The sequence below is a fragment of the Bison bison genome, unplaced genomic scaffold (genome assembly GCF_000754665.1).
Source record: "Bison bison bison isolate TAMUID 2011002044 unplaced genomic scaffold, Bison_UMD1.0 scf7180017864371, whole genome shotgun sequence".
NCBI lineage: Eukaryota > Metazoa > Chordata > Mammalia > Artiodactyla > Bovidae > Bison > Bison bison.
This window is the reverse complement of record NW_011494943.1, coordinates 982352-993358: the sequence shown is the minus strand read 5'-3', so window position 1 is coordinate 993358 and position 11007 is coordinate 982352. Positions and strand designations below refer to the sequence as shown.

The window sequence follows — 11007 nt, the reverse complement described above, 5'->3', positions numbered from 1 at the left end:
TTTCTTACAACATATGTCACTCTGGGCTTTTTTGAAATTTATAAATGTAGTTCAGAGCTTAAAAGGCATTATACGTTATTTAGACCACAATCATGAAAAGATATATTTGGAAAATTTAGGACTTACCTGAGGAAACTGAATTAATAGCCCCAATAAATACCGAAAAATGAATACAAGTTGTTAGCATTTTGGTATATATGATTAGATTTTTTAAAATATAGCTTACTGACAAGAGCTTTTTTTTTTTTAAATATGTTCTCCAAAAACAATTTAGTATAGCTTCTGCAGAAAATCATTTTTCATTTTGATCCAGAATGCATTTAGCCTAAGTTGCAATTGCTACCTTGCATTCCTGGGACAGCAATTTCAATTATTCCAAGAAAGACAGAAAATGTGAGAAATACAGTCATATGCTATAGCGCTTGAGGAAGTCAGATTAATACTTCAATTAGAAGAAATTCAATTGATGACATTATTATACTCTCCCCATGGCTTAATTGTATCTAATGATTCCAAAATCTCCCTTTTGTTGTCACTGAATGAACCGCACCCTACTCATGGTAGATACGGCACACGCAAAACCACAAAGATTCCCTCTGAACTTGGCCTCCGTTTGTGTCCGCTTTCCACAACACCACGAAAGTAGTTCGAAGTTGGATAAATTAATGTGTTTTAGTGTATCAATTATTCTACCATGCCAACAGACCCTACTGACTCAGAACTCAAATACCTTCTCAAAGAAGACAATGGTAAGGCTTCATATCATCTTCGAAGGAGAATCTAAGTGTGAAAACACCCTTAATAAACTGCATGACTGACCCTCAAAAGACCAGCATGTATCTTATGAAGGCTCTAATGAGGTCGGAGGCAGAAACACAGCACATGTTGGTTTCACAGGAACCACCTGCCTATGCTGTCCCATGGCTGCTACAATGACCACCTCTTAGTTAGCAAAGCCCACAAAACAAATTCACCTAATTTTCCTAGAAATCCATATTATTGACAAAAAAAAAAGCCTGTGCTGAGTATATTCATATTGCCTCCGTCGTTATCCGAAAGTAAAAGACAACTCAAGGTCAAATGAAAGCGACCAACAACTCCTATTCTTTGCCTCCTGCCTCCCGCCCTGGCTTGAGTTCTAACACCTTACTTAATCAGTAGAATTTGTACATTCAGATAATTATAAAATTGTTTAAACACATCTTAAAACAAATAGAAGGTCTATCTCTTTTGCTTAAAAATTATATTATTTGGGCAGGAATGTATCTGAGGAGAAGCTTGTGAGGGGTGTGGATAATATGGTGAGATTTCAATAAGAAAAGGGTATTTAGACCTCGTGGATGATATGGTTTTGTTAGAAGAGAAAATTATCTTTTTATTGTTACCAATTGCTCTTCAATTTTTCTTTAATGAAATTTCACAGCGACCTCCCCGAGAGGACGCACTAAAGGCCTTTGATTATATGTGCCCTAAAGAGTGTATCGTGCCACAAAGAAACACACCCAATAAGATTTTTTTTTTCATCTGAAATTTATAAAGATAATTTTCCATGCTGACAGTGCACATTTCATCCATAAGTTTGAAGAGTCAAATGCTACCACAGCTGGGGGTTATTCTGCCAAATGGCTTCCAACAGGGACTACAGAGATGAGGCTGGGAGGCGTGTGTATGCGCACGTAGGAGAAAGCGACAGACCTGGTGGGAAACAGCCCTTCTCTGGAGGCGTTTTTATCAATTATTATCACAGTAATCTAATCAAATATAGAGTCTAAAGGAGAAAAGCAACACTAGGAAGGAAAAGCAAATATTAAATCAGCTGCTTGATTACCTACAGAGATTAAAACAAAAAGCAAGGAGTGAGGCTGATACATTTCCTAGGGATTTGCTAAGGCTGAGGGGAGGGGTAAGGGGCAGATACCTTAAAAAAAATCCATCATGAAAGGAACTGAGACAAGATTATAAAAAAGGGGCCAAGTTATAGCGCGCCATGGGATTTTTAATCTGGCTACCTGTGGTTTCTGTAGTTAAAGCCTTATTCATCCCCCCAAAAAGGGGGGGTGGGGAGAAAACAAAAAAAAAAATCACATTTATATGTCAGTTTTGCAAATGATCAAATAGCGTGCACCAACAAGAAGAAGAAGAAAACATGAAACGCTCTGATGATTGTTTAAAAATGGATACCCGTTTTATCAAATATCATTGGTAATTACCTGTGAGTCTCGTTTCTTGAACTCTTGGATTTGATTTTCGTGCTCCATATTGGCAGCGCGGAGCTTATTCTCCAGGTTTCCGACTTCCCGTTCGTGGTCTCGGACTAGGCTCTCCTTCTCCGCCTTATGCTGCTGTAATAGGTGCGTCTTCTCCTGTTCATGCTCCAGCTTCAGCTCTACTATCTGATTGGACAATGAGGACAGTTCATCAACAGAACATCCTTGTCGTCATGACAACTCATGGACAGCTTAATTTTTCTCTAATTTGCCCAAGTTGAAAATTTTATTTTTTGCGTCATCATTACCTCATCCTTAAAATACTCTCATTGGGTGGGGGGGGGGCGGTGGATTTTATCTAAACCTCCCAATATTCAAGACAGTTGGGCATATTCAGTAAATCCTTCTGCAATCTGTTGACACAAATGCCTGAACATTGAAAAAAATAATTATGTTGAATGCTAGGTATCTCCTCCCCAAGAATTTGGGTATCACTGACCAGCAACGGTTGTAAATGGTTAACAGTCAGTACACTTTGCGTTTTGCTTAAATATATACACGTAAAAACAGCAATTAAATCGGTCTGTTTTCTTTATGGTTTTCAAATAAAAGATAGAAGCTAAGTACGCATCTGGATTATTGTATATACAGTTGTCTTTCTTAAAATAAAATGATAAATCTCAAAGCTCTATTATCTCGTTGTCAGCCACAGGACACCAACACAAACAGATGTGGTGTGCTCCAGGGGGCACCTGCTGCGCCGCCAGCCCGCGCCATGATTTCATAAAAAGCACGCCATTCTCAGGGTGCTTTCCCAGTCCACTCCACGCTGGAGACGGTGACCTTGGCTGGTCTGAGCTGCGCCCTGCTAGACTGAGTGGCAGCCGGAGACCGAGGGCCTGGTCGCCGCAGCTTTGATACTAATCCTCCGGGCCTCACACAATGGCACCCTACCTGGCCTGCACACTATAGCCGGCCAGGCTGCCTTTGAAGCAGGTGCTGAATGGGGACTGCAGGACGCCAGCTTCCCCAGTGAACTCCAGGCCACACAGCTGCGAGGAACAGTCACTTGGATTTTTCTTCAGTTTTGGTGGATTTCAGGGGGGAAAACTGCTGTTATCGAGAATATGTGGTGTTATTTTCGGCGTGAGAATCCATCTTCAAAAAAGCTAACAGTAGGAGCCTGCTCCAAATCGATCTAGTTTCGTGCACTGAATCACCAGACTACCTTATCTTAAAGCTATAGCATTCATTTCTCCAGGCATGCAGCCTACACCACACTTCAGGAGCTATTTTCTTTGGAGATTTAACACTCTCATCTTCTAATTGCAAATTAAGAAACAGAATGCAGATTAAAAGTGCTTTTAAATGTAGGTTTCAAAACGGTTTTATTATTGTGACTTTTCTTTGAGAGTGGGAAAATCAGTGATCAATTCCTGCTCACTCATTCATTTTTTCTACTATTTAGAAGAAAGTGTCCTAATTCTCGAATACACACACATATCAAACAAGATAGCATATAAAATAATATGGAAATTTTTATTTTGCATCTGAGAACAAAGATGCATGCTAGTGAATTTATGTCTTTTAAAAATGACAGATTTTTCCTTCATATTTAGGCAATAAACAGAAAAATATAAGTATTCTTCTTATATACTATGCCAAGTGGAACAGTTTTCTATGATTATTTAAAATAAATGTGCATGGTTGACTCTGTGAGTCACACAACTACAATGTTAATCCCCAAAAAAAGAGAATTTAAAATTTTATTGACATTACTGCATCATTTTCAGGCAGCCAAGTATATGAATTATTGAGTTGGGATATTTTTAGAATAATCTTGGACACATTATTATTCCTGCTCAGTATTATACTATCAAGCATTATAATAATGAAATTATATACCTTAGTAGAAGATTTAAACATGTAAGAAGGAAATAGAAGGAGCTAAAACGTTCTACTCAGATCTGATTCTCAAAAGTCTCAAAAAAAAATGAAGAGAATGGGTGTGATTCAAATTGATAGAAAGCAAAATATTTTACGATACTCTAAGGAAAAGTAACTGATAGACCTCCCCCAAGAAAAGACCTGAGACTGGGACTGGCTGAGGGACTCGCAACGGTGTAGCCACGCTCCAGGCTCGATGACCAGCGCCCTTGCACAGAAACGCTGAGTTATCTGAGGAGTTCCGACAGGCAGGAAGGGATCCTGCTCATGTTCACATTTCACTTCATTCATTTTCAAAACCAGGCACAGATGAAAGAGAGATAATGGCATTTGAAGCCTAAAGATAGCTGTTCATAAACTAAACTATTCAAACAGTTTGCTCTTGTGTTAGGGCCTGCTGCTCAGTGAGGCTGGTTAGTGAACAGTCTCCAGGCTGCAGAGCCTTTGCAAGTGAAATAGCTCAGTCCTGACGGCCCAATCCAGTGCTGCCTGACCAACTGCTAGACGTCACAAGCCCTTTGCTTTCCTCAGTGTCATCAATTTCAGGCAGGGGGGTCCTCTGCAGATTAACAGTGGAGTCCAGACGTCACAAGCCCTTTCTTTCCTCAGTGTCTTCAATTTCAGGCAGGGGGGTCCTCCGCAGATTAACAGTGGAGTCCAGGAGAAAAACCCTCACGTTTCAGGAACATCTTAAGGATAATATTCATAATGCCACCATCAAGGTGGATTGTGTTAAAATTCAGCCCAGCCCCTAAGTGTAGATACATGTCCTTGGCACGTGGGCACGTCTCAACAGTGAGCTGAAGCCGCACGTCCCTTCACCTGGAGCTACTGCACACGTCTAGTTGACCACAGTCACGTGTAACGGAGTTCATGGTGACCAGGAGGTGGCGCGGCAGGGACCGTGTGGAGGATGGGACAGCAGATGACATCCGCAGGGTTGGACAAGGAGTCTCAGCAAAGTCTCTGTGTCAGTGCTCTGCGGGGAGGAGGCCCATCACGGAAGACCTCAGTGCTCACTGAGTGGTGGGCCCAGAACTGGCCAGGCATGAAAGCAAACTGGTGAGTCATCTGGTGGCCAGTCCTCTGTGATCCTGGACTAGACAGCACGGGCTGGGTCTGGGAGAGAAAATGGTTGCATTGCATAGAAATTGCAAGGTTGACTCACAAGGAATTATCAAACAGGAGACCAAGAAGGATGGTGCTCCACCCACGACGCACCCCTGGCACACTCCGGCCGGGATTCTGAGGCCCCTGAAGGCACAGACCTCGCCCTCAGACTGGATCCTGCCACAGTCTGACCACGGCCTCCTCCCTCCACCGGAGGCGCCACACAAGTGCCTGGGGCAGGAGCATACACCAGGCCTGAGAGACCAGGCCAGGCGGGCTGGACGGCCAAGTCGCTGAGGGTCTCGAATATGAACCCTAAGTTCTCGGCACTGTTCGACAGCAAGCTCAGTGCGAGCAAATGCTGCCTGTTGATGTTGTTCAGTCACTCAGTCATGTCCAGCTCTCTGTGACCGCTGGGACTGCAGCCCGCCAGGCTCCTCTGTCCTGGAGTGGGTTGCCATTTTCTTCTCCAGTACTACCTGAAGACTTGTTAGTAATCTTATATTATTAACCTGTTAATTAATCTTATTTTAAAAGACAAATGGGATGCAGCAAGTCGTTACTTCTCAGTACACAATACATAGAAGGTCAACTGTCCCAGTAATACACCTTAAAGGCAGAAATCCCAAACCCAGAGGAGGAAGTTACAGACAGGACAGAATGCACCCAACACATAAAAAAGGAGGCATTACAGTACAAAATATTAGCTGAAACGAGCTCAAAGTAACCGGATGACAAAACCACATTCTGCAAGCCTTGGTGTGCGATGAGCTGCAGCTGCAGGAGGTGGGAAGGAACGCCCTCCTTGTTCTCTGGCTCGAGAAGGAGGAAGAGGAGTTGCCAGCTGGGAGCCCTGGAAGAGCGCCCTGCAACACAACCACCTCTGCTCTTGGGTCAAGTGGACGCAAACGTGAGAGCCCAGAGCCTGGAGAGCATCAGAGGTCCTGAGCACAGCGTTCCTCTGACCCCAGGGGTCCCCCAGCACCCCACGGCCGCCGCTCGGCCGCCACTGGGGCTTTCAGCAGGAGGGGCAGCCCTCCCGAGCCTCTGCCGCCTCCACCACACCTGACGCTGGACGGCAGAGGGGCTGCTCCCGTTGTGCCCCCTGCACTGCTTGAGCTGCTGCCCCCGCTCTACTGGCCTGGACTCATCAAGGGGCAAAGACCTTCCTGCCACCGCAGCAGTCAGCTGTTGGCCTCCATCCAGCCTCCCATCCGGCGACGACTACGCAGCTGGAGACTCAGGTCCTCGTCTCCAGCCTGTGGCCCAGCTGTGCACAGCATGGGAAGGCTGCTCTTGGGCATTCTTGCCATTTCCTCCCTCTGGTGCCCACGTCTAGCTGTCGCTGCGTCCCCAGCTCAGTCCAGGCACTTCCTCTCTGTGAGTCAGTGTCTGTCACAACTGTTTGTTCACCTGGTTGCTCAGCTGGAAAACCCGAGTCCCCTCTCTCCTTCACGCGCCATTCCACATCATCAGCAAGCCTCGCCTGTCTAACATCTAAGATGAAAGGACACGCTCGTGCAGCGGGCCCTGCATTCAGATGCAGTGTCCCGCTGCGTCTCCAAGCGGCGGTCACGGCCTCGCCTCACACTTCGTCCTCAGGCTGGGGGGCCGTGGGCTCCCCACCACCAGGGCAGATGCCGCTGTGCACACCACCACATCGCAGCACCGCGCAGTGTTCACACGGAGAGGCTGCTCAGTAAACGTGAGTTAAGTGACAAAGGACAGGATGGAGCTCAGACGGTGAAGGAGCCTGGAGAGTGGGATCATCGCTGAGCCATTTCACTACTTAGGAAACGTTTTTCTAGTATCAGTTGTGTCCAACTCTTTGCAACGCCATGGACTGTACCCCACCAGGCTCCCCTGTCCGTGGAAATCTCTAGGCGAAACGGCATGAGTGAACTGCCATTTCCTTCTCCAGGGGATCCTCCCAACCCAGGGATCAAACCCGAGCCTCTATGTCTTCTGCACTGGCAGGCAAGTTCTTTACCACTGTGCCATCAGGGAAGCCCCTTGTAAAATGAGGTATCCCTGAAGTAAATCATCTTAATGTGATGGTCACTGAAAAAAAACCACATTCATCTTTGCCCCCTTCAATCCCACTCGAGGGAAAGATGCCATTTGTACGAACCTAGATACTAACAATTCCAAGCTAAGAAAAGGTGGGGAAAAAGGGAAGAAGAGGTGGGGCGTTAGGCATTTTTCACCAACGGCCACCGCGGTTCTGTGGGCCTGGGCTCCCAGCACGTCACAGTCTGGACGCCAGAACGCCAGGTACCTGGAGGACCCAATGCTGCGCAGTGCAGCTGCGTGCCTGGCTCAGGTGGTTATGGAGGGAGAGAATCTGAAAGACCAGGGTCTGCACTTGTCTTCATCACCACCTAGGAGTCCAGTGACCGCAACTGAGGCTCAAAGATTGTTACAAACTTAGAAGAGGATAACCGAGAAAGAAAGACTTTTTAAAGAGAGTATGATAAGGTGAGCAGTAAGTCAGAAAAACGGGCATAGTAGACATAGAAATTACTAACTTACACAGAAATCCCTTTCGAAGAATGTTTAGGGAGACCTGCAAGTCCATGGTTACTAACCTCGCCTGAGGCCTCGCCACCCAACAGAACTCCCTGAGCTGCTGCCGTCAGATCAGCCCTGCCATCACCAGTGTCATTTCAGACAGCTTCCACCCGCCCTGGCTCCCCTGTCCACCTGATGTCTTCAGTGTCAACAAACGGTCTTCTCCCCTGTCGCACAGAGGAAGCCCTCAGGAGTCAGAACACCCTTGCTTTCTGACTGCAGATCACAGACCTCTGTGCCTGGTGCCCCCCGAACCAACAGCTGAGGCCCAGCCCTGCCCCCACCCACGGGTGCCGCCCCCCTGCACTGGGCCCCCTTCCCTGTCTCCACCCTCACTTTCTGCTGTGTCCTTTCCCAGTGGAGACTAACAGTCTGATTCAAAACAGGTCCATGTTTTCAGGTTATATCACCTAAAAAATCTAGGTAATATTTACAGAGAAAAAACTGGGAACTGCATGCTGTTTCTAAAACATCTCAACTGATCTTCAAATGTCCCAGTTGCGCTCTTATCTTCTATAATTCCTGGCTTGTCTTTGCTACCAAAACATTTTGTTCCAAACAGTGGTGTCGTGTAAGGATTGGGCTGTCCAGTGTTTTTAATCATCCTCAACAGTAAGTGTTTATTCTTCCTGGAGAATCTGGCCACTTGTTTATCTGTTGAACTACATTTCCCTTTAAAGGCTTTGCAGGGAAAAAAGAAGATATAAAATATAAGATTAAAGAATGAAATGCTGGAATTGCCAAAAACAAAGAATCCCCACAGTTCAGGAAATCCTAGCATGCCTGCTTTGTTGTCTGTTTCCAACTGGAGTGAGGCTTGTGAAGACAATTAGAATGGTCTCTCTGTTCCAACGGGTCATACAGGAAAGAAACAGGAAATCTTGATGAAAGCTTGGGTTTCGCAGGATATTTGTGTGAGTGTTTATCCCATGTGTTTGATGTTGTCTCTCCACATCTGCACACTTTAGGCCTGCGTTTGGGCTGAAATGTTTTAGAATACCACTCTGCTTTTTTCACTTCATTACAGTTCCTGGCACTGGGCTCTCTACGTGGGAGGGGCTCACGAGTAGCACTGAGTAAGGAAATTGAGGCCCAGAAGGCACCAGTCATTCATTTCCTCTGGATGCGGGCTCCCTCATTATAAAATGTGAGAATTAGACCGGATAAGTGCTTCTAAAACTTTTCCACCAAGGCATCCCTCGCAGCGGTGAAGATGAATAGTACCCCCTGGGATCTGAGGGCTCAGCCTGGAGCAGCCTTTGCAAACTGCAAGTTGCTTTGAAATGCCCTGTTTTATCCTACAAAATTCATGAGAACTGTGCATTTTACAAAACAGGAAAAGTCTCTGTTTGTTTTAATATGAACGTTACCTCAATAGTAAAACCTCTTTGCTTTCCCACCAAATAATCAAGTGAGTCCAACATTGTAAGATGCAGGCTTCAGCCCCTCCACCCTAGCGCTCATGCACCCCAGGGCTCGCCTACCCGGGCCTGAGAAGCTGGGGCTGGTGGTCGGCATGTACATCTCCTTCCAGAGTGAAACGCTGCACCCACAACACTCAAGGCTTGTGCGTTCTTCAGAAAAGTAAGACAAGATAACGGGAAAGTTGTCATCCTTGCACTTGAATGGCAGGCAGAGAAGGCAGGTGGGTGTAGAAAGGTGTGTAGGTAAAGGACTCGGAGCCGCTTGCAGTTGTCCAGAGCCACACAGGGCGGGTTAGGGTCTGATGGAAGGTGCGGATGGTCACCGATGTCGGACCTGGAAGGGACCCTCTGCCCCCAGCACTCAGGACAGTCACCTCCACACACTCAGGAGGGAAACTTACTTTCTCATGAGACAAACCACTGCACATCGGAATAAGCCTTTAGGAAAGAACAACCTTGAAACGATCCAAAATGTTCCCACAATACCATTCACCCAGAGGCTCAACAGGAAATGGCAACCCACTCTAGTACTCTTGCCTGGGAAATCCCATGGATGGAGAAACCTGGTAGGCTACAATCCATGGGGTCACAAAGGGTTGGACACGACTGAGCGACTTCACTTCACTTCAGAGGCTCAATTTCTGTCTCCAGACACCCCAGGGTCTGTTAGTGTGAAGAGCACAACTCAAGTTCATGTCCACGTCCAACCCCGTCACCTGGTCACTGGGTGGCCCCTCTGGCCAGTAACCTGCCCAGGTGAGCTCAGTCTCCACGACTGGGAGATGGAGCAACAGACAATGGACCTGCCTCTCAGCACGACCGTGACGACGGGAAGGGGCTGAAATCTGTAAAGCAGGTAGAAATGGGACTGGCCTGGTGTGTGTCCTCCTGACTGCAGGCTGGCTTTCCTGGTGGCTCAGCTGGTAAAGAATCCTGGGGTCGATCCCTGGGTTGGGAAGATCCCCTGGAGAAGGGAACGGCTACCCATTCCACTATTCTGGCTTGGAGAATTCCATGGACTCTGTAGTCCATGGGGTCGCACAGAGTTGGACACGACTGAGTGACTTTCATCACACAGACCAACGGTAAGACTTCCCTATTACAGGCCTGGAATTTAAAAATACATAACGTGCAATGCTCCCGAGTCTCATCCTCTCTTGGCAAATATTCTTACTTCTTGAAATACTCCTCTGACCTAACCCTACACGTCCTTAGTTCTGGAAACTCTTTGAACATGTTTGCATTTTTCATCATCCTGCTTAAAACGCAGTGACCAGAACTGACCTACTCCTCAGCGACCTGATAGGTGGACAATCCATGGAGACTACCTTTTACCCTCCACTGCCCATCGTCCCAGGTTCTTCCTCTCTTCCTGGTCACTCAGTCCCCGACAACCCCACCCAGCCCCCGCTGCATACTTTCTGCCGACGACTGTCTGAGAGGAAGTGTGGAATTTTACCTTCAGTCCCAGTAAACAATCTTAATTTCAGCGGTTTTGATTCCGGACCCCGTTTGCTAACTACTCTGCGTCTAAGGAGGCGGTAACTACGCGCACCTTATCGCCGTGCGATGCACCTGGAAATCTAGCGTGTGGGGACCCTGGTCACTCAGAGCCGGCCTCCCCCGCACCCCACAGAGGCTGTGGTGACTGGCCTTTGAGCCCCCGCACCCCACAGACGCACCCACAGCGAGCCCTACCCCCGCCGCCCGAGGGCCCCTCCCACTGCTGAGCGAAGCCCCGCCCCTGC

At 47.1% G+C, this 11007-nt stretch overlaps 1 protein-coding gene across 1 annotated transcript in view; it reads right to left on the bottom strand.

Moving 5' to 3' along the window:
* CEP112 (centrosomal protein 112kDa) overlaps nt 1-11007 on the bottom strand; it is a 318653-nt gene that overhangs the window by 168526 nt on the left and 139120 nt on the right. Inside the window, 1 exon segment of the mRNA XM_010856057.1 lies at nt 2211-2393. Within this exon segment, the coding sequence (XP_010854359.1) occupies nt 2211-2393 (183 nt within the window).